At 41.5% G+C, this 24,142-nt stretch overlaps 1 protein-coding gene across 1 annotated transcript in view; it reads left to right on the top strand.

Moving 5' to 3' along the window:
* The window catches only part of MYO3B (myosin IIIB), a 491,510-nt gene that overhangs the window by 16,733 nt on the left and 450,635 nt on the right, over positions 1–24,142 (top strand). The window contains exons 2-3 of the mRNA XM_045367230.3: positions 8,521–8,704; positions 9,464–9,598. Coding sequence (XP_045223165.2) covers positions 8,521–8,704; positions 9,464–9,598 — 319 coding nt within the window. The remainder of the gene's footprint in view (positions 1–8,520; positions 8,705–9,463; positions 9,599–24,142) is intronic.

Here is a 24,142-nt window from a genome sequence, read left to right on the forward strand (position 1 = left end):
AGATATGCAACTTCCCCAATTACTCCTGGAGATAACATCACTATTTTTGAACCTAGGATTGGTCTTTTAAGATATCTTTTCAGGTTTTTTTTTTTGACATGTCTGACACCTGGCTCCACATGGATGACCAACTCCTCCTGTGGCCCCACCCAGCAGCAACACAGAGCAAGAGGACAGCTTCAACTCCCTGTGATTTCATCTCTGACCCAACCAATCAGCAGCAAGTACCCAGTACCTCGCCACTCCCACCCCTTTCTTCAAGCTGCCTTTGAAAAACCCCTAACCTTCAAGCTTTCAAGGAGATTGATTTGAGTAATAATTCCATCTCCCACGTGGTGTGGCTGGCCTCATGTCAAACTTTCTTTACTGCAATGCCATGAATTGATTTTGTTTGTGCAGTAGGCAGGAAGAACCCATCAGGCAGTTACAGGGAGTGTTGCTGGGATTTTTCAATATTTTGTTCCTTCACCATATCATAAATCCCATCACACTCGTGAGAAGAGAGTGAACTGCTTGAGCAGTGTGATTCCTGGGATCTTCTATCTATCATTTTCACTGACTGCTACTCTTCAAAGATTATGGCACGAAGTTATATCACTTCTTTTGTTTGATTACTGCTAGTATATTTTGATTTGTTTGCTGGATTTCAAGTTTCCATTTTAGTGTTGTTCATTCATTTTGTTTTAGGGAGAGAAGATACTTGACTTCACTTTGCCATCTCATCCCAGAAGTCATAAAATTTTTTTAAACAAATTTGGAACCTCCAGAGCAGAGCTCAGTTTCTTCTTCCTCCTTATATTTTTTGGTAGAACCTAGTGTAACTTGAATGAAATTGGCATTTATTAACTATTAACTTAATGAATAAATAACTTACGGAAATTTTGGCTAATTTATGACCTGTTATTGAAAGAAGTATAGATGGTGTACAGTCACCTTGAAAAAAGTATCATTTCTGATTAATCTTAAGAGGTGATGGGCAAAGCAGCAAGGAATGAGCAGTAAGACATGGGAGAATCAGCCACACGTTAGACTGAGCATGCTTAGTGCTCACTGCAACCCTGAAGAATTGAGTTCATCTATTGCTTTTGACCTAATGTTGGAAATAAGCTCCTAGGGCCTCTGAAAAGATACAGGTAAATGATCAGAAATTTATCAGGAGCACCTTTCTCCTTTGTTTTTAGGTTTTTTTTTCCTTCTTCACTAAACACATCAGTTTTAAGGGCACCATGTGAAATTTCGTTTTTGATTCCTTTTATTGCTAACCCCAAGGCCCACTTTAGACTATTCTTCATTTTCCCTCCAGGCCTTTCACTGGCTGCTTAAGGGCTAGTTAATGCATATTTCTCTCTTCTTTTATGTGACTCTGTTTAGCCTTGGGCAGATGTAGCTTCATGCCAGTGGGCAGTTTCTTTTCAGGGACAGGATGAGAAAAATCACACAGCTTTGTAGTGATGAGTGGTTTTGTTTATCTCAGTTTCTGCGTGTTGATCTTCTTTCTCTTTTCCTCCTTCAGAAGGAAGGAACAAGAGTTGGACGGGAAGAAGAAAGTCATTTGTATTCTTCTGACTATTGATTTTCCTTGTACCATTCAGCAGTTCAGTAGTTTTTCGTAACTATAGCTCTGCATTTAGCGGCAGTTTGGGCTGGGACATCAGCCATATTGTGGGACTGACTGTATTTCAGTAAGCAAGAAGTGGATTGAGAAGGTGAATTTCTGACAATATGAGTGTGGGTGCTTTATATTTACTTTTCACTCAAATTATCTAACATAGAGTGAGGATAAAAAAGAAGAAATATGAGTCAAACGCCTGGTTGGTTTTTGTTGGTCTTATGTTAGTGGTTTACTGTTTCTTACACAAGCAAAGTGCTCACCCACATAGACTTAGTAACTTTTTAGAGTAGTTTCAGGGGGGTGGTGGGGAAATGCTTCGGGGAGATGGGATTCACCATGGGTATGAATACCAGAATATATACTGTTACAGGTTAACGACACAGATGTCTTAAAAACCTTATTACGGAAATGGAAAAACATACAAAAGTAAACAGAACCTAATCATGCAACCCCATATACTCAGCTCCAATAATTATCCCCACATGACCAATGTTGTTTCAAGTGTACCCATTGTTATTTTCTTCTTTCCTATGTTATTCCAGACATATCATTTCATTATGTATTGTTACAAGGACACTTTTATTTTTTTGAGATGGAATCTCGCACTGTCACCCGGGCTGGAGGGCAATGACACGATCTTGGTTCACTACAACTTCTGCCTCCTGGGTTCACACGATTCTCCTGCCTCAGCCTCCTGAGTAGCTGGGATTACAGGCACACACCACCACACCTGGTTAATTTTTTGTATTTTTAGTGGAGACAGGGTTTCACTATATTGGCCAGACTGGTCTCGAACTCCTGACCTCGTGATCCTTAGCCTTTCAAAGTGCTGGGATTACAGGCGTGAGCCACCATGCCAGACCCAAGGACACTTTTAAAAAACATAACCACAAATACAATTATTGAGATGGAAGATCAATTTCTCTTGACCCTTTCGCAGGTGGGAACTGGAATGCACCGGCTCTGGGTCCAGCCAGCCACTTTGGCACTGGCAGTGACAAACTTCACTCACTGGAACCCACTGGGCTCAACCCCTCATGGGAAGGAGCACGCAGGCAAGCAGGTGTCTGGGCCAGGGCAAGTTCTTTTGGGCTCCGGCCCCATGGCAGTGTCTAGGGGTGTGTTACAATTAATGCTCTTTCAGCTTTGCTGCCTGTGGACAGCTTAGGTGTTAAACAGCTCAGTGAAGAGTCAGTGTGACAGCCTTTCTGGGTTTCTGCACCCAGTGCATCCTGAATTCTTGTCCAGAGTCCAGGAAGAATCAGGTCACACAGAAGTTTAGAAAGGTGATGAATGTGGAGAATTTTATTAAGCAGTGGAAGTGGCTCTCAGCAGAAGCGGAGCTGGAAAGGGGATGGAGCAAGAAGAAGGTGATCTTTCCCTGAGGCCCAGCTGCCTGCGGCTGGGCTCCTCTCCAAAGTCATCCCATCTGAAGTTAATCCACATCTATCCATAGTGTCCAATGTTCAGTTGCTTCTTCTGTCAATGTCCAGCTGCTTCTTTACCAGCAGAGGTCTAGGGTTTATTTGGGCACAGAATAGGAGGGGCGAGGAAGGTCAAAAAGGCAACATTTGGGCAGGAAAACAGGGATAACTGTTCTCATTTAGGGCCCTGGTTTCCAGACTTGAGGGTGGGGCCTTTGCCCGGGAACCATCCTCTTCTACCCAGTATTTCCCTACCTCCTGTCTGTATCATTATCACAACTAAAACATAATTAACTATACTTTCTTAATATCAGATAACTAGTCAGTGTTCTAATGATCTCATAAATGTTACAATTTTTTAGCTTGATGGTGTAAATCCATACTTTATTTCACATTTGATATGTATTTTAAGCTTCTTTTAATCCCAAGGTTACCCTTTTCCATTCATTTATTTTTATTTGCAATTTATTTTCTGAGGAAATTGGGTCATTGGTCTTGCAGAGTTCCTTACAGTCTAGTTTTTGCTTATTGACCTCCATGGTGTTTAACATGTTGCCCTGCCCTTTGTTGTTTCTGTAAATTGGCCATCTAGAAGCTTGATCAGATTCAGGTTTCATTTTTTTGGCGAATCTGTTTCTTAGGTGTTCTTGCATGAGGAAACAGAATGTTCGATGTTCTATCTTTTTTGTGATGCTAGAAATCTAGAGTCCAAAATCTCTATGGTGTAATGTTTGACAAAACTGAACCACAGATTATTTCATGGCTTAAAGTATGTCCTCTGCTGATAATTGAAACCACACTCTGATGGAAGTCTGTAGACATTCAATCCTGGTAAGATAAAGCAGTGGCTGGGACATCAGTTTACAGCCATATGTGAAACTACTCATTATAGTGTGATGTTTATATGTGGGCAATTTACCACTCTCTTGGGGTGGCGGTGGGAGTGGATCTGGAGCTCAGCTGTTCTCTGGTGGTGCAAGACCAGCCCTTTTGTTGTTAATCACAAAGAGAGGTCATGTTAAGTGCATTTGTTCTTGTCAAGAGCCATAGAGAGATACAGCCCCTGCCCTTTAGTTTGCTTCCTAAAAAGAAAGAAGAATAACGGCAAGCAAAACACAATTGTTCTTAACTTCTAAGGTACCACAAGGATAAAGTATTCTACTAAATTATCTATCATGCCAGGTGTGGTGGCTCACAGCTGTAATCCCAGCACTTTGGGAGGCCAAGGCAGTGGATTACCTGAGGTCAGGAGTTTGAGACCAGCCTGGCCAACATGGTGAAACCCCGTCTCTACTAAAAATACAAAAATTAGCTGGGCATGGTGGTGCACGCCTGTAGTCCCAGCTACTCGGGAGGCTGAGTTAGAACTGCTGGAACTCAGGAGGCAGAGATTGCACTGAGCCTAGATTGTGCCACTGCACTCCAGCCTGGGCAACAGAGTGAGACTCTGTGTCAAAAAACAAAAAAGAAAAAAAATCTACCTACCTACCTATCATCTATCTGATAGTGGCCTAAGTAATGAGAAGTTTGGGTATTTCCTAGATATTTGGTGATGTGTGAGCAAAGATAGGCAAATATATTCCTTTAATACCCAATTGCTCTTATTTACTAACCAGGAATATCTTCCTAGGTGATACCCGCTTTGCCCTGCTAATAACTTGGCATTCCTGGTAGTGGAAGGTTTTGGGTGCCACAGGAATATGGGGAACATCAGAATCTTGCTCTGAGAGAGTAGGCACTTTGATGAGAAATACATTTGTGGCATTGACTTACGAAATACTACAACATGCAACAACAAAGAGTGTTGACCAGATCTATATTTTAGAACAGCTGCACACACAGACACATCTGGGCCAGTAGGACTTCTGATTGGTTTGCAAACTACGTGAGCCTCCCACACACAGACAGTTGCCCTTACCCACCTCTGCCTAGGTAGACCTAGTCCTCCTATCTGTCTTTCAATGAATGTAGAACCTGTAACCTGTGTAACCTGAATTTTCTAGTCTCCTGAGGCTACTGGTTTATTTCATGCCTAAATAAATGCATGAAACCCCCATTTCTGGGGACTGTAAGAAGACCAAGTGCCTCTCTTGGGACTTCTGAGGGTCAGAGTTCTGAAGTTTCCAGGTATTGTCCCTCTCACTCCAAACTGCTGCTAACCCTTTCTCGGGTCAACCCAGACTACTTCCATGAAGCCCCAGCTCTGCCATGCCCCAAACACAGACACAGGCAGAAGTTTAGTCTACCCTCAAGGTTAACACATTGGCCAGAGGTAGCTTTTTGGCTGTCAAAAGGGTTGCTCCAGCTGCCTCCCAAGACCAGATTATCACCACCTTTATAGGCCTGTATAAGCTGCTACTGTTTGTGATGACTGTTTAATCAATCCTCAGAGAGTTTATAGAGTCAAGTATTGATTTTAAAGACAGAAGCCAGGCAATGCTGTTATGCAGTGCACCTGCTCTGTTGCACCTTTATTTAACCTTGTCTGTGGATGCCCAGAGAGTATGTGATGGACATGGTGGCAGAACCTGATTGGTCTGCCTTCTGCCCACCCATCATTGGTGCCCTCTGTAGCTGGATCCTCTGAATGAGTTGTTCTCATTTAGAAGGAGCAGAGATTGCTGTTGAGTAGGTCTGTGGGGCACTTAGCTTCCATGTGTTTGATCTTCCGTCTGTGTCTGTCTGTGCCCTGTCTCTTCTTTTTATAAGGACCAGTTGTATTGGATTAGGGCCTCCCCATATGATCTCATTTTATCTTAATACCTCTTTAAAGGCTCAATCTCCAAATATGGCCACATTCTGAGGTACTAGGGGTTAGAACTTCAACATATGAATTTGGGGAGGGGACATAGTTCAGCCCATAACGGGGGGTGTGAGGTGGGGGTGGGGGTGCTTAATTGATGGTTTTCTTAAAACGCTCTGAGGAGGTGCATGTCCTTGGAAGGTCCCAGAAGCTAGGGTGGCACATTGTCCCAGTTTGCCCTGCTCTGAGAGGTTTAGCAAGGCATGGGACTTTCAGTGCTAAAACAGAAACAGCTTGAGGCAAACCAGGATGGTTGATCACCCTATCGGGCTCCCATGGAGGGCACAGGGCAGGTGCTTCATTTCCCAGCCTACCTCAGCCAGAACTGCATCACTTCCCTCTGCTTATGTGTCCGCATGCTAATGAGATAAATTTAACAAAGGAGTTTTGATTCAGTGGCCTCCAAGGTCCTCTCCTGCTGCCACATTCTGTGTTTTAATTTCATTTGCACACATTGGAATTCAGTAGCTGGATTCAGACAAATTCAGCCATGTGTCTGAAACTAATAACTGACTGGAGCAAAACTCATTGAGTTCGTGGTTAAAAGTGACATATAACAAAAAGGGTGTTTGTTAAGCCTTGTCTATTCTGAGGCAGAGCTTGGTGCTGTGCTGTTGTGATGACAGATGGTACTTGCTGAGCTCTCACTATGCTTACTAGATTCTGTTATCCTAATAGCTGCTCTGTGAAGTAGCTAGCAGCCGCCGCCCCATGACGCAGGTAAAGAAACTGAGGCTTACAGAGATGAGTAACCAGCCCAAATCTCATGCTGGCCAAGGCAGGGCCAGGCTTTTGCAGGCAGTTTGACTTGAGCAGTACTGTGTTCTAGTGCTAAGGCCAGGTGCAGGTATCCCTGCTGATGGGGAACAGGGGCCATATTTTAAGTGTAAGGTATTGACATTTAGACTAATGGAGTCTTATTCTGGTGCTTTCTTCTATCTGGCCTTGACCAGCAAGCACTCCCAGCTGGTCCTACTTTTTGCTCTTATAAAAGCTAAGCCTGGCACAGTGTTCTCAGGTTGTCAAGAGGTTTTGGGGATCTCACAGTAAAGAACACTGAGTCATACCATGACAAATGTTATTCCTTTGCTAATTAATTCTCTTTCAGGTCTTCTGATTACATCAAGGGAAAAGTTTTTGCCAGCGTTTAATTCCTCTCCATCACTAAATGATCTCCCCTTTTAAGAAAAACAGTAACCTTAGGCTGGAGCCCAGGGGCAGCAGTATCGGGCTGGGCTTGAATAATTCTTTAGTGTTTTTAATCATCTTTTTGCAGTTAATTTTGATCTATGGTAAATGATACTGGTTTTACATTGAGGATAATACTATAAAGTGCCTTTAAAGGACATTTATTTAATTGAAAAGGAAAGTTATTTAAAAGTATTTTGTAACTAATAGCACGATGATGTACAGATAATGGCACAGATATGAAGCACGTGGTGAAAAAGACTGACTTTATAAAACACTGGCTAGGCGGAAAGGCTGCAGTTCCTGAGAATCTTGAAACCAGCACATGAAAGGCAGAGGTTGTTTGACCAGCTGAGGATCCCGCCTCAGCCCATAGTGGGCTTTGCCTGGGCCCTTAAGGTGCTGAACTGGCTGTAGGCCCCTTTGTTGTTGTTTTTGTGTTTTGATTGTAATGGTGTTCAGTGTTTTTGAAATGCTCTCATCAGACAGGGTAAAGAAAAGAAGTGAATTTTTGTGCCAGGTCAAAGGCTTTGCTTTGGGAGAATTCAGTGTAGAAAATAACTCGAATTAGAAGTGCAAATTGGAATGCCTGGCATGAGTCAGAAGTGCTCACCCTGGGTAGACACGAAGCCTCAGTGTGGGGATTGGATATGGTGGCTCTTGTTGTTGGAGCCTGATTGTCCCTCCTCTGGGGTTTAGAAGCAGACCAGAGATGGGACCTCACACCCAGCCTGAGAGCAACCGAACTTGGAGAGGATTTTTCTTGGGATCAGTTTTGGTTGACTTTGCCTGCCAAGCTTGCTGTTGATACTTACTCAAACTCCAAAGATCTGTGTCCTTATTAAATAGAGTACTGCTAAGGCAAAGTGAGTTTGCTGCTCCTGGTTAACCCCTCAGTGTGATTCCCACACTAGGTATTATTGTATGGATGAGGTCTGAGTGTGGCTAATGTTTGTAGGCCCCAAGACCTATGCAGCAATATGTGTTGTACACTGACTAATGCTTGGTACATGCACCAAACCTCCTTCTTAGCAGCCCAGACTTTGTACACAGATGTTGGGGATTAGCTTCCAGTGGCTATCAGAGAGCCCTCATCAAGGTTACCATAACCTAGGGACAAAGGTGTTAGACTTACTGTTTTCAGCCACTTTCCCTGGCAGCAGCCACCATTCAGCAGCCTATCAAGACAACTGTCCAATCATGACCAGAATATCCTCTTTGGCCATTTTACTCTCTCCTGTGGTGTGTACATAATTTCCAGTTTTAGAATCATGTTTTTAGGATGTTTCAGAACCATGCTACTCCTCGACTCTATCTTTTATTACCATTTCTTAAGGAGGGTTCAAGTTCTTTTTCAAAAAATTTAACATAGAGGAAGAAAATAAAAAGTAACACTAGGTTGCTGGTTTAGAAATAAAAATCTTTTTGTTTCAAAAGTTCACTGCCCCCAGTTCTGTGATCTGTTGCACATAACAAATTATTCTCCCTACCAGGAAACATCTGTATGGATTATTTCACTATAATCCTATGATGCTTGGACTTGAATCACTTCCAGATCCCACGGACACCTGGGAAATTATAGAGACCATTGGTAAAGGCACCTATGGCAAGGTCTACAAGGTAACTAACAAGAGAGATGGGAGCCTGGCTGCAGTGAAAATTCTGGATCCAATCAGTGTAAGTAACAGCTGTAAATTATAACCAGAATTTGGTGTTTTATGCACACTAAGTTTTCAACTTCTTTTCTTGATTTTAGGTTTAATTTTCATGAAACCTGGCATGAAATCTCAAAATGGGTCATGATTTGTCAGCTTCTCTGAATGAAGGGACTCCACTTGGAGTTAAAGCTTCCCTTGACTTTTGTTTCTTGTCCATTTTACTGTTGTTTTGGTTTGGGACCACTGGGATCTTCAAAAGTTATTCTCTTGGAAACAGTGATATGTTTTACTACCTGGTCTTTCCGTAAGTTACAAAGTGACCCAGGCTTGTGAGATTTGATCATCTTAGGCTGACATCTTATTTTAGAGCACCGAGGTTATAATGCTGTATGCTGTTTTGCACAGTGAGGTTTTACATGTCCTATTCTGTGTTAGGTCCCTTCAAGCAACTTCTCCTTAACTGCTTTGAAAATTCAGACTTTTCAATAAAACAGATATTTGTGATAGTATTATTAAAGAAAAAAGAATATCACAAACACTATAGATAAAATAATTAGGTAATAATCGAAGGTATAGGTTGTAATAATAGAATGTAATCATGTAATAATAGAAGGTATAGGTTGATATCTGAATGTCCATTGTTAGATATCTTGAAGATATGGTAATGAGATTGAAAATACCTAGTAAATATGTTTTACTAAGTACTTGAGCATGATATCATATCTGTAACCTTTACATATTAGATTTAATCCAGCTTGCATTTTTCTACCCTGTTTAGGATATGGATGAAGAAATTGAGGCAGAATACAACATTTTGCAGTTCCTTCCTAATCATCCCAATGTTGTAAAGTTTTATGGGATGTTTTACAAAGCGGATCACTGTGTAGGGGGACAGCTGTGGCTGGTCCTGGAGGTAAGAGGCTCCCATTGGGTAACCAGTGATTTGAACAGAGTGCCAGACGCCAACAGATGCTTTATTACCTAGAAGGTGTTTTAAGGTACACATTTGAGGAGTAGGTCCCTCCTGCATGTCACAGGTACCTCACCAGATGTGACGTTCTCCTCCACAGTTCTTACAGGGAGGCCATATGCTAAAGGTATTTTTGTTTCTCTGCTTCAGAGGTTTAATAATCTTTTATTCTAGTACAGGGTGAATATAGGAATATAATTGAAAAAATTAATTTTCTTCCCTAACATTTAATTGTAAACATGTTTGAATCGATTGCAAATCATTTTCAAAAATTGTTAACCCAAGGTTTACTTGGCTTGCCAAGTTTGGATTTGCCCACTCACGTTCATTAGTCCTCATTTTAGATTGGGTTTCCTGAAAACTGACTCTGAGAATTGTGTATGGAAAGTTTGTTGAAGAGTTCTTACCAGAGATAGACCTAGAAAAAAGTGAGGAAGGTAGAATCAAGCAAGGGAGACACTGAACAGCAATATGGTTATAACAGAGGCCTAAGCTGGTCCTCTGGGAAATGGAGAGCTGGGAAGTTTTTGGAATGTTGTGCTGAATTGTATCTCCACATCGGCCGTCATTGGCTGCATGCCACCCCGGGAAGGAGCGTGACTTTGGCGGAGTCAGTTCTCTGAAGTGGATGCCAACTCGGGTGAGGGGTGCAGCTGAGGACTGGGAGCTGTTGATATTTCTGGCAGCATCCACTGTGAAGAGGGAATCTGAAGGGAACAACACTGTATCCACTATAGCCCTGCATTTTTTTTCTCCAACAAACCTTCCATACACAATTCTCAGGGTCAGTTTTCAGTTATTAATGGGAATGAATGTGTGCATCTGGGTGCAAAAGAGTCAATTCTGAACAAATACAATTCCCTATGAAACTAAAATGACAAGGAAAATAATGATGATACATGAATTAACACATTAGGACAGGTCTATTGCCACATTCTCACTAGGCCTACCCTGTTTTGTTCTGGGCTCTGACCACTGAACCAGCTCATGCCTCCATGCCTGAGGTCACATAGGTGACCCAGCACTGTGTGGACACAAGTGGAAGCCTTAAGAGAGAAGTACCAGGGGAGAAACCAGCCCTCACTTCACTGTCTGGTACCTCTTATCCACATGTTTCTGGCTCTGGGAGGGCCTGAGCCTGGGACAATATGTACTGGCTGCCATGACAACCATGTTTGGGGAATTGATTTGTTATATTCAAATGGGATAATCTGCAGGGAAACTGGTTTGAATTTATTTCTGTCACATCAGTTGCCTTCCTCAGAATATAAAGATGTAAGGGATTTTGGTTTTCTGATTATCTTTGTTCCTTTAGTTGACTGGTTAAGTCATATAACACACTTCTTTGGGGTTTTATTAACTCTCCAACCCCCACTCCAACAATAGGATTTTATCTTGCCCATGAAGCTCTTTAACAATGCTATTTGGAAATGATAAAGTATTGTTCCTGGGGTCTCTGATTATATTTGTCTTCAGCTCTGTAAGACTTCTGTGTTTTAAACCTCATTGTGACTTAGTAATGGAAGTACAGTGACCAAGGAACCTCAGTTTCTGCTCATTTTTAACTCCTGACTAAAAAAGGCTCTGCATCAAACAGAGAGAACTGAAACTTTCAGGAATTTTCGAGGGCCTAAAAAGGAGCCTTCTCTCCATGCAACCAGGCAGGCAGGTGGGCTGCTCATACCTGAGGCCACCTGGTGAATGAATGTCCTTCCTGATGAGGAGTGACTCTCAGGCATGGCACCTCAGGTATGGCCAAAGCAGCCAGGAAGGTCACACATGGCCTTGAAAGATGAGAAAGAGCCCAGAACTATGAGCTGAGCCCTGTGCAGGTGCTCCCTTGCCAACTGTTTCTAGCTTTTTCAGGGTGACCACGATAATGAGGCTGCCCTAAGACACTGAATTATTCATACCTCTGCAATACATTATGCTGTAATTTATGACTTTTGCTGGTTGTTTCGATCCATGCCAAAGTGGGTGATATGAGATGCTGGATGTCCTCAGTCTTTTCTGTCCCAGGATGGGCAGTCTAAACCAGGCTGCTAGATGGTCATGTGCATTCAGTGCCTCCAATAGTCTTAGAGAAGCACAGGAATTCCTAGACTCCTAATACCGGCAGAAGCCTCTCTGTTCAGTCTCCTAGCCTTCAGATGAGGGACAGAGGCCCAGAGAGGTGAGTAATTTGCCTATGGTCACATAATTGGTTGCATGGCAGAACTGGAAGGAAAAGCACATTTCAGCACATTTTCTTTCACCATGTGCAGCTGCTCCTGTGATGCTGTCCATTGGCTCATGGAAACACAGATGTGAAATCTCTAGCTGGGATCATGGCACTTCCTGACCACACACACAGAGCTGGATGGCAACGACAGTCCACACAGTACCCTATTTTGTTCCCTCTGCAGCTTTTTAAGGCATGCTTTAGGGGACTCACACAAAAAAATTATGATCTGTTTAATATTGTTCTCCTCATCTTGTATATTAAGATTAAATTTATGTTGCCTTTGCTCTTTATTTGCCTGACTCGATGAAAGGACAAGTGAGAAACTATTTCACAGAGCAATTCTAGAGGATAGAAAAATGTTATTAATAATCCCCTTAAATCACCACAACTCTGAAAACAAAAGCAAATAAAAATGTCATTTTCTGAAATTCATTACTAATTGTTAGTAGAAAGCAAACAAAAGCTCTCTTTCATGATAGACACCTACTATATTGGAAAGATATGGAGAGAAAACACACATACATAATAGTGTTTTGGAAAATCTGTGAATGCATTTTAAGTGAATATTACATTTTTAAAAATCTATAAGTCTCTTTCACCTAAATGATATACATATTAATAAATTAGACCTTTAAGAAAAACATGATACTCAGAAAAAAATACCTAACATGTGGTAGCTAAGGCATGAACTATATTTTCTTTTTCCTTTTAGTGTAAAATCTTTGGCAGGTAGAAACTTAATTTCATCATGAATCAAGTGTTCTACTTAAAAGAAATGGTTTGGAGTACTGGTAAATGAGGCTGGAAAGTAAAACAAAAAACTTTGTTCTTTAAACCATGTATGAGAATTAGTTTTACATCTATTTTTTCCCTTCAGAGATCTCGGTATAAGTTCAGTATCTAATATGTAAAGACAAAGCAAAAATGGGGGAGGGGTCTGAGAGAGAGAGAAAGAGAGACAGACAGACCCACTGACCGACCTTTGTCCAGGTTTTGCTTTTATCCAAGGCTTTAGAAAGTATAATCTAGGCCTGAATATCACTGGAAGTGCTATACATCGAACCATTTTCACCTGTTGATACTGTGTCATGAATTAAGTTTATCAGGTTAACAAATCAGGGTCTTAGTCATACTCTGATGGACTCAAACGTAGGACTGGTGGATTTTGATTGGGCAGAAGTGGTTAGAAAGTACTGCAGCATTGAACACTGACTCAATGGGTTCCAGAGTGAGAGACACTGGAATGCTGGGAGCCAGGATGAAGGCACAGAAAACTTGAGACTGGAGAAGGGAAGGACTTTGAAATGGAACAGCATTGCATCCTACAAACATATATGTGTTCAAAAGAGAGACAGTTAAGAGGCTGAGGCGTGGGAGTGATTCTGCCCACTCTTGGCTCTATTCAATAAGGATGTGCCCCGGAAAGAGAATGAGATGGGAGGTCACTCTCAGGGCCCACTTCCCTCTCGTGGTATGAGCATCTCTCCACTCTGATAGAAGCTCGAGAGTTTCAAGTGACACAGTATTCATTGGTCTTGTGGCAAGTCAGTGACTTTAGCTGGCTTTCAGTAAAATAAACATGATTTGTCCAACACAGGAGGAAAAAATGTGCTGTTCTGAAATTACTGAGAGGTGGACAGTGTCCAACATGATACTTCCTAAGGGATTTTCTACAGTAATTTTGACTATCTTTGACTTTTCCTTTATGTTATCTGTAGAACCCAACACCCTTAAAACACAAAGTCTACTGAACAAAGGGGCACCCAAAAGAAATTCCTCTTAATTCTGCAAACTGACTAGGTCAAAGCAGCATGCTCATACAGAATCTACTTGAACGTTGGAGTCCAGGTCTGGTGATTGTGTTGCATGGGCCGTTCTTTAATAATGTGGAAGAAAGTTGATGGCTTATTGAGCAAGGAACATTTCATTGCTTGAAATTATGACTGTCTTAGCAAATGCACATACTGTGATTGAATCAATATTCAATGACGTTTTGGAAAATAGATGTGGAATGTAAATGATTTTTCTATTTTTCTTGGTTTGGAGCAAAATGCTCATTAAATTCTAGATGCATTCAGCTGCCACATTTCCTGAATGCTGAGGGTGTAGGGAGGAACTGCAGGAATGAAAACACACTTCTGTATTTGAATCTGGTGGCTGACAGAGTGGGTGGGAATAAAGGGCTGCTGTGCCAACCCTCAGGGCTGGGGTGGGAGGCTTGGTTGCCTTCTTACAATTCTAAAGGGATTATTTTACTTGATGCATTTAAATATAATTCTTTGTCATGCTTTTAAAACGTTCAACCCATTTCACTGAACATTTATTCTGATTAGACAGTTGTCAGTGTATACCTGCTTTCTTTTTTTTATATCCAAGTGCCCAGTTTTTTTTCTATAACCCATAGGCTGCCCTTGAAAACCTTGCTGGTGGACTTATCAACTTCACAGGACAGCTTCCTTTAAAAGTGTCCTGAGCAGTTTAATTATATGTTTCTGTGAGTTCTGGGAAGTCAGACAGCTCTTATACTCTGACATTTAGTGAACAAAAAGCACTGGTTGGGTAAGATTCCTTTGTTGTTTTTAAATCCATAGCTGAGTTTTGATCCTGCTGACAAATAGCTACTCTTAATCCCTTCATAGGTTCTAGAGTTACAAATAAAGTTTGTAAGTTGGCTACCTATATGAAATATTGCTGAAGAGGCCTTTGTTGCAAAAATGGTCACACTTAAAGTCGGGCGGGGAGAGAGACCAAAATGAGGTGTCAGGGGAAAATTCCAGGGTTGCATTTTCTTGGATCATCAGCCAGCATTTAACTTAAAATTTCCCTCAGTACAATTTTAATAGCATACTTGCAATGCAAGAAAGCCTGTGCCTCCCTGAGATGTGAGCTAGGGTGGGGAGTGGTCCTGATGAAGGTTCTCTCATGCTTTGAATCCCTATTACTGCCTTTGCTTTAGAGGAGCGAAGACTATTGATATTTTCCTAATTCTCGCAGTTTCCCTAGACTCTGTCTCTTCCTCATCTTTCACATGTGGCTGGTCAGAAATTCCTGTCATTTCTATCTCAAAAGTTTTCCTAATCTCTCCCTTCCTTTTATCCTCATGACTTTTTGACCCTGCCTTCCTTGATGACCTCAATATGTTCTAATGGATACTCCAGTTCCTGGTGGTGTCTTCTGTCCATCCTCCAATCTGCCGACCAAGTCATTTTTCTAGAATGGCGATCTGAACATTGAGACCTCCTGCCTAAAATCTGTTAATAGTTTCCCTTTTTTGTCTAGTGATATATCATGGTATTATATACATAGAATATTATATGGGTAGTATATGGGTATATATGATATGGGTAGTATATGGGTATATATGATATGGGTAGTATATGGGTATATATTATATGAGTAGTATATGTAGTATATTACAATAAAGCCCATACTCCTTGGCAGGGCATACCTGTCATTCCCTGTCATTGGCCTTCTTTCTCCATCTCCCTGCCCCACAATTCTGGCACCCTTTGTCCCAACAATAGTAGAGTATTTAGAAAACTCATCATTCACATGCACACTCACATGCACACTCCCCCTCATTCTTTCATGTCCCCTACATTTGCACAAGATGTCTCCATGTTCCTTTTCACAGCATCTTCTTTCCCTTCTTGCCCACCTGCCCAAAATCCATTTGTCCTTCAACCACCTTGTAAATGTTACATCCTCTGGAAAGTTTTCCTAGACTGTCTTTGCTCTCCCTCTTTGCCCTCCCTCAGCAGAGTTCACTCTTCCTTCTTTGGTGCCACCACACTACACTAGGCACAGCCCTGCTTCCACATTCCACACTGTAATTACTCATATGTCCATTACTGGGCAGTGACCTCTTTGAGGCTAGAGATTGTGTCATATTCATGATTGAGTAATAGGTAATAAACTGGACATTCACAAACTATTGAGAACAAAGAGGGGACTTTCTTCTCACTAACTGAACTAAACTGGGTTCTTGAGCCCCCAGCCTGACGAAAGGAGGCAACTGATTCTAACCCATTTTGTTAAACTTAAGTCCACTTGAGTGACTTCTTTGTGGAGTGGCATATTCCAGTGTTTATATCCAATTTTCACTGTCCAGTTCAAGGCTTAGTCGTTTGGGTAAGTACTCAGTTTTATAGGGCTTCTTCTCTCCCTCTTTCCTCTTCCTTTTCCCTGGGTGGCATCTGGATCTGGGTACAAGTACATGCTTACATGATGCCATGGTAGTGAGGGCAGAGGCCTCTGAACTGTATGGTAACCATGAAGTTCTTGTGATAATAAAACTAGTTTCTCTCTTTGGTATCTTTGATGTTCCTGGTCCCTGACACTCCCTCCTGTCATGAGGTCCTCACATTCTTCGTCCTTCTTATTTAAACTCTAACCTTATCCCTGTCCCCAAATAGAGCATGAAGTTCTGAGTGTCTTACAAGTTGTGAGCAGACTGTAGAAAACTATTATTACAATCTCAAGCGTGGTCTGCCTCACTATGTCATACTTTCATTTCACTTGACACGGACACCCCTTGTTGTCAAGAGGTCTCCTCTTAGATTTCCAAATGGGAAGAGGATCATAAGAAACTGACGTTTCTATTATCATTACCCCCTTACACAGACAGCCCCTCCCAGAGGGAGCATCCTCATTCTAATCTTGTCGTCTTAATCTCCTCTAACTCCATAAGGACTCCTCTTTTTTTTTTTGTCAGGTGAGAACTTCCCTTATGTCAAGTCCTGGGTTCTTCCCTGGTCATCAGTGGACTCTGTGGTCAATTATCCAATTTTTGTTTCTTGATATGTAGAGTATATTTTGGGGAATTCTGAAAACATTTTGTCTCTCTCAACAGCCTAGGTTTTAAGACTGTTCTATGAATTATGGCACTGAAAATGCATTCAGTGCTCAAGGATGTTAAAGTGAATACTGAATGTTATTTGTCCTTTCAGAGTCATGTGAGCCATAGTTAGAATCAAAAGAATATAGAATCCTTTGGAAGACATTATGCTGGCACTTAACGTTTGGGCCACCATCAGAGCCATGGGTGTTGAGTTGCAAGTTAAACTTGAAATTGGCAGACAGTGGATTTCAGGGTCACTTAATATAGTCCCAAACTCAAGGAATCATCATAGCCTTCAATGCATTTCACTGCTTTTAGGGTCCCTTCTAAGTCATTCTAAGTCATTCCTGAGACAGTAATTTTATGCTAGTTTTAAAGATTCCTTAATTCTGTATTAATTTTTAGTCACATACTATTGTATGGTGAAAACATGGGCAGGTTCAGTTCTAGGCTATCTTGATTTTTAATATGTCTGCAAGGTATCTGCCAAGTATGTAGCAGGGACTGATATACATGTGAAGTAAAAACATCTGTTCACCCTTTATTAAAATGTTGCAGAGCTCCATAATTAGAGTTGAATAGATCCTAATGTATTATTATCTTGATAAAAGTTATCTTCTTTCAGGGAAGCTGTTAATCTGTGCTTCCTCAGTTTTCCTTTCTTAAGAAAAGCCAGACACAGTGGTTCACACCTGTAATACTGGCACTTTGGGAGGCTGAGGGGGGTGGATCACTTGAGCTCAGGAGTTGGAGACCAGCCTGGGCAACATGCAAAATCTCATCTCTATAAGAATAAAACAATTAGCTGGGTGTGGTGGCATGCACCTGTAGTCCCAGCTACTCAGAAGGCTGAAGTGGGAGACTGGCTTGAGACTGGGAGGCAGAGGTTGCAGTGAGCTGAGATTGCGCCACTACACTCTTGCCTGGGCAACAAGAACCAGACCCTGTCTCAAAAAACAAAACAAAAAACTGGACTCTGTTTAAAAAAAAAAAAAAAAATGTAAGCTGACTTAAGCAGCCACAATGCAGGGGATCACCTGCTGTTCACTAGTTAATTATTTCCCAAATTTCCCAAATTGCAGCCTAAGTGCCAAGAGGAAACCTAGGGCTTTAAAGTAAGGATTTTACCTTGATAACACACACCTTGATAAGGTCAAGGATACTGTTGCAGAACTTTCTCCTTAATTCAGCCAAAGCTGGGTTCTTGTCCCATGCCCAGAAAAGATCAGGTTTGTGGACACATAGAAGGGTGAGGGGCAGAATTTACTGGGCAAAAAGGAAAAAAAAGAAAAAACTCAGAAAAGTGAGATGGAGCCCCACTAACAGGCCCTCTACCTCACTGATGGCTTCCCAGGTCACCACATGAGCCGAAGAGAGCAGAGTGCTCCCCTGCATAAGGCAGGGATTCCCCATGGCTGTAGCTCCACCCATTTTCCCCAGTGTGCCTGTGTGCTCCGGTTTGCTGTGGGCATGCCCAGACAAGCCCTGGGCAGGTTCCCTCATCTGCACAAAAGCAACAGATGTAAACACGTGTAGGGCAGGTCAGAGATTCTCCAGGGACCCCTTTTTATTTGCCTAGGCATTTGGCTGTCTCATTCCCTCATCTAAAGAAGTCCATCTAACTGCCATTAGAATAAGGATAAGGGTAAGGATGAAGACCACTCTTAACTGCTTCCTGCTGGCAGGGGGTGCTCTTTTGGGAAAACAGCAGTCAGATCTCCCCCAGAGGCCTATCTAAGGGTTCCCAGCCAAAAGGGCCATCATCTGAGGCTCCGGTTGCATGACCATTTGGAGTTTGATGGCATGAAGGTGAGAAGAGACAAACTGGGTTATTAGAAAACATGTATTAAAACGAAACGGGGGCGAGGGCTAAGGCTAGCTCAAAAGTCTTGAGGCCTTTTATGTTTGCACAGGAAGAGGGAGGCCAAAAGCCCAACTGGTTAAAAAAAAAAAAAAAAAAAAAAAAACCTTTTACCCTTCTGCCAGCATGTCAGGCTTTTGGGTTCCCTTCTCCTGAGCCCAATCCTAAGCCAACCAGTCTAAGGTTTGGGAAATTAACTCTTCCTAGTTTGAAGGATGCATCTGAGGGAAGTGTCCCATAGTACAGAGAGACAATTACCTATCAGTGAAGAGAGGAAGAGAAAAAAAATTTTTTTTTTCTCAAAGGAGTCCCAGGGGTTCAGGATGCATTCGAAAGGGGTACAGACTGAAGATGAATGGCTACTCATCTAGAAAGAGGAGAGCAAGGCATCCCTGGTTCCCTTCTCTTCCTAGCAAATACCTGGGGTATGTGAGGGACAGAAAGTGAGCCATTCCTCTTTCTTTCCTCCACCCTTGTATCCCCAAGTTCCAGCGACCATGACAGAATACTGCTCATGGTGTCAAAGCAGCCTTCCCCCTTGTTAAAAGGGGGTCTAGGGGCTGGGAGTATCCATTCTTAACTACGTATGCCCTATCTCCCCTCCTGTCAGTAGCCTTTGAATTTCCTAGACCTCATTTCTGCCACGGATAGTAGCATGACCTTTATCCGTGAAATGGGAAGCTTGGCTTAATTGGCAGGAATCAGTCATGTTCACCTGTGCTATGCCTTTTAACTTCCATTATCATCTACCTCTGGATCCCTCAGATCCAGTTTTCTTTCCTAGGGCTTTGACTTGAAGCTTGGAATTGAGTCTGGGACAAAAATGTGCCTCTGAGAGGGGGTGTTGCATGGACTCCATATCATAAGCCAAATGCTAAGGTGAAGCTGTGGAACTGAGTCCTCCAACAAGGGAGAGAAAAGGATGTCTTGTGACATGCCCAGATAACTGGTGGCTATAGTTATGCTTGCGAAGATCTGGGTGCATGGGGCTTGGCTTTGGTTAGCTCCCTTGGTCTTACTTTCCCAAGAAGGAAACCTCTGGGTGATGGGCACCCTATTTATACCCATCACCTGGCAGGATTTGCAGGATAATTGCTCAGAACTAGAATTTTGATCCAGGTTTTTACATCACCCATCCCTTTTATTCTTTCTAAGCTGTAGCTGGAGATTCCTGGTTGGTTCACAAGAACAAGCAGGGTTAGTCTAAAATGTAGGCAAAAACTTAAAAACAACTAATGAGTCTATAATTTAAGGACAAATGTATGATAAGTTTTGAAACATAATTTCTGTCTCTCCAGTCCTCATTTTTTGTTTAAAAAAAAATCATGATAGGACTGAGTTGTTCGCAAAATAGACTTTAGTCTTATACTTGACCTGATTATTTGCATAAAGTACAGCAAGAATAATTGTTTCTATATAGGCCTTTTAGATTGGCTTTGATGGAACTCTGTTCCACAAGGAATTTCAGGTAAGACCTTTTACAGCTGAGCACAGCCATGGGTTAGTATCCTCAAATACCTGTGAGTTGGGTGATCCTCTCCTCTTAAGGTCCCAAGATAAACTTAGAGCTCCTCGTCCTGTCATAAAGTGACAGTCTTTACTTACCACAGGTCAGGAAGCCTATACAGGTACTACATAGATAAGGGTGTGAGGCCAGTTTTCCCAAGGGGCTTTTATCAGCTCTGCAAGTCGAGCTTGACTCCTTAAAGGGAAGCATACCCTTCCAGTCAAAGCCTTGGAAAAAGTTTCTCCAACTGCATCCTACTGCAAAAGAAAATGGATTCTTATTGCACTGATGCAAACAACTACATTGCCATAAGTTAAGAATACTCACAACTAGTTTCCAAATTCTGGGGAAGCCAGGCAGAGAGAGAGAGAGAGAGAGAGAGAGAAATATATGCTCCAAATTTTGTTCACAGGAGTGTACCTTAATCATTAAAGGCCATAAATAGTTCAAAATAAGTTTCCTTGACTCTGAAAAAGAAAACAAGCATCAGCAACATTCCAAGCAAAAGTTGAAAAGATAGCTTCAGTTTTCTATGAGTTCAGTCCATTTAGTTAACTTGGTTTGATATTCATGAACATTTCAGCTCTTCATGAGTCCTATATGTTTTCCCTTTTTTCCAATGTCACAGTCTCCAAAGTTATCAGAAACCTGTATTTGAGAGCACCTGTTAGAGTCCAGTTTATTATAAACTGTCTTTTGAAAAGAACCAAAACAAGACAACAATTGTCGGGAATAACAAAATTGCCCAGGGTAGTTACAGTTAGAAACACAATTGACAAAGAAGTTTTGTTATCTCTGTGGTTTACAATAACATAACAACCTTAATTATGATTGATAGCACATACATTAGACATTAGAATTTTAGAAATCCCATACAATTTTGGAACAGACATTAACATTTTCATCAAAATATAACCTAAATATGATTGAACACCACTTTGGCAATTCCATGTAACTAAACAACTTAAATGATCCCTTTTACCTCTCTTTTGTATACTCCAGGGCCCTCTGGAGCATCCAAAACCCAGGCGTCAGGAAAGACAATTTTGAAACTGAAGTTTGATTTTGGGAAGCCTGTTAAATATGTTAGTGGTTTAAAACACTGAAATAGAATTACAGATTACCATAAGTTATTTATTTTGCCAAACGATGACTCAGAAATTTAAAAAAGCAAAAACATTTTATAACCCTTTACTAATTTTGCTAAAGAGCAGATTAGTGCCTTAAGAGTACCTTGTTGTGCTTTTATTTCAATGCTCAATTTACAGAAAAATCATATAATACCCCTTTGAATTTAGTCAATCTGTTCAAACACTGAATTTTTGCAGTACTAATTTTTACAGTCCTTCCATCATTTGTTTAAACCATCAGCTTTATTTTATCTAATTCAAAACAATCCTTTAACCCTAGGCAGGTACTTACATTTCCATGTCTTGTAATCTTTTACTAAAAAACACATCTTACTGTTCCTACATACCTTGCATGTAAATCTATTTCCAGTAGTTTCAATTACATGTTATAATGGTAACCCCTAGCAATTTTAAGTTTAATACAAAACCTGGTAAGTTGTTTTAATTATGTGCTAGGTTCAGCCAGGGTTTGATTCCTTCCAACATAATTAAGGGTGTGGTTAATTCCATATGTCCCCAGGCCTTACCAATTGTCAAGCTGACAAGTTGAAAAGTTCTTAAAAACCAAAAAGGCAGTTTATAACCTTAAAACACTTAGCAAACCTAGTATCTGACCTGCATAATTTAGTTCACCTCTGTATATTTGAAATATCTGCATTTTACCAATAATCTTTAAGGCTGTTTTTATTTCTCAAAGATTAAAGTCACATGAACTAAAACATACTACAGCTTTTATCTTCCCTTTAAAAAAATATTTGATCCAAGCAGTTGTCTTCCATTAGACCAATTAAATTAGAGCTCTTTTTTTATAGACATCACACACACAACACATATGTAACTACACAGACAGGCAAAAGAAAACCCAGAAGCCATAAGATTTTCATTTGCCCATCTCCTATTTGGATTACTGCCTCCGGGTAGAGCCCTTTAAGAGACAGGGCTAGGAAAACATGCAGCTTTTAAGGCCTAGTAAACAGGCATGACTAGGGGCAAAAACAGAGTCTGAGAGGGATCTATCTATTTTTAATTCCTGGGGTTCCATGAGAAAAACAGATTTCTTCCCAAAATGGAGTAGTGCCTCGTCTGTTTTTCCCAAGGAGTCCCATGGTCCCAGGAGTTATCTTAGGGCCTGCCATGCATGCATTGAGAGTGGTAAGGCAAAATGGAGAAAAATAATTTAGTCAACTGAGGAAAAAGTCTTTTTCCAGCAAAGCAAGATCCTAAAAGAGGAAAAAGCATAAAGGCCTTTTAAATATACCATAACTTGGACATCCACTTTTAATTAAGCTGAGCACTCTCTAAGAAAATCCTTTTTACTCCCTTATTAACTGATTTTAGCCATGCCAACCATCTAGTATTTCTGACTTTCAAACTTTACTAAAGGTAACCTCACAGGTGAAACCAACAAGCCTCACTTAAGGTTATGATTTCACTGTGAGTGTATGTGGTATTTTCTAAGGAGATAAGGGTAAGCAATTCTTACAAAATTTAGAACCTTTAAAGGTAACCCAGAGAAAGGACAATTTAAGAAAAAGCCTAGATGTTGTTCATGGTGGGGAAGAGAATCAGCAAATGGCAGAAGTCACACAGATATTAACTGGAAAGTACTCATTTCCTAAGCCAGGATTGAACCTAGGCATCCTTGCGAAATTAAAGAACAAAAACATTGCCACATGGTTACAGGTCACAATCCCAAGCACATAAAACAAGATGGAGGCCTGCAGCAAAGTTTGCTGTTGACCATACAGGAAGTCATGCAAAGCACATCAGATTGACTACAGCTTAAGACCAACCTCACAAATCCTTTTTCATAATTAAAACTTTACAGAAAATATAAACCCTGATATTTGGGGTCCTGGCCTGGTAAAATGTTTAAAAAAAAAAAAAAAAAAAAAAGCCGGCTGGGTTCTGCAGCTCAAACCTGTAATTCCAGCATTTTGGGAGGCCGAGGTGGGCAGATCACCTGAGGTTGGGAGTTCGAGACCAGCCTGACCAACATGGAGAAATGCTGTCTCTACTAAAAATACAAAATTAGCTGGGTGTGGTGGTGCATACCTGTAATCCCAGCTACTCGGGAGGCTGAGGCAGGAGAATCGCTTGAACCCAGGAGGTGGAGGTTGTGGTGAGCCGAGATTACACCACTGCACTCCAGCCTGGGCAAAAACAGTGAAATTTCCTCTCAAAAAAAACAAAAAAACAAAACAAAAAAAAAAACTCTGGGGGAAGAATCTCTTACTTTTATGCCAATGGGTTTCTCCAACAGGGAGAGAAACTTAAGAGGGCAGCTGGTGAGTCACCAGTTTGTCCCTCCAGCCAACATTCCTGACCCCCAGGAATGACATGGTGGGCAAGGCGGGGGGCATAATTTCTCTACCCTCAGAAGAAGTCTGAGGACAAAAAGGCTTAGAAGTCAAAAGAAAAAGACTTTTTGGTTTGCATGTTACTCACCTTTCCTCAAGCCCCATGTCTGGATGCCAAAAATGTTGCAGAACTTTCTCCTTAGTTCTACCAAAACGGGGTTCTTGTCACATGACCAGGAAAGATTAGGCTGGTAGACACATAAAAGGGTGAGGAGCGGAATTTATTGGGAGAAAAGGAAAAAAAGAACTCAGCAAAGTGAGATGAAGTCCTGCTAACAAGCCCTCTACCTCACCGATTGATTCCCAGGTCACCAAGTGAGCTAAAGAGAGCAGGCTCCTCCCCTGCATAAGGCGTGAGTTCCCCCTGGCTCCACCCATTTGCCCCCAGTGTTCATGTCCGGCTCCAGTCTGCTGTGGGGATACCCAGATAAGGCCAGGGCACATTCCCTCATCTGCACAAAGCATCAGATGTAAACACTTGTGAGGCGGGTCAGAGATTCTCTGGGGACCCGTTTTTCTCTGCCTAGGCATTTGGCTATCTCAGTAGCTTTCAGAATCTGGTGAA

The sequence above is a fragment of the Macaca fascicularis genome, chromosome 12, assembly GCF_037993035.2.
Source record: "Macaca fascicularis isolate 582-1 chromosome 12, T2T-MFA8v1.1".
Classification (NCBI taxonomy): Eukaryota; Metazoa; Chordata; class Mammalia; order Primates; family Cercopithecidae; genus Macaca; species Macaca fascicularis.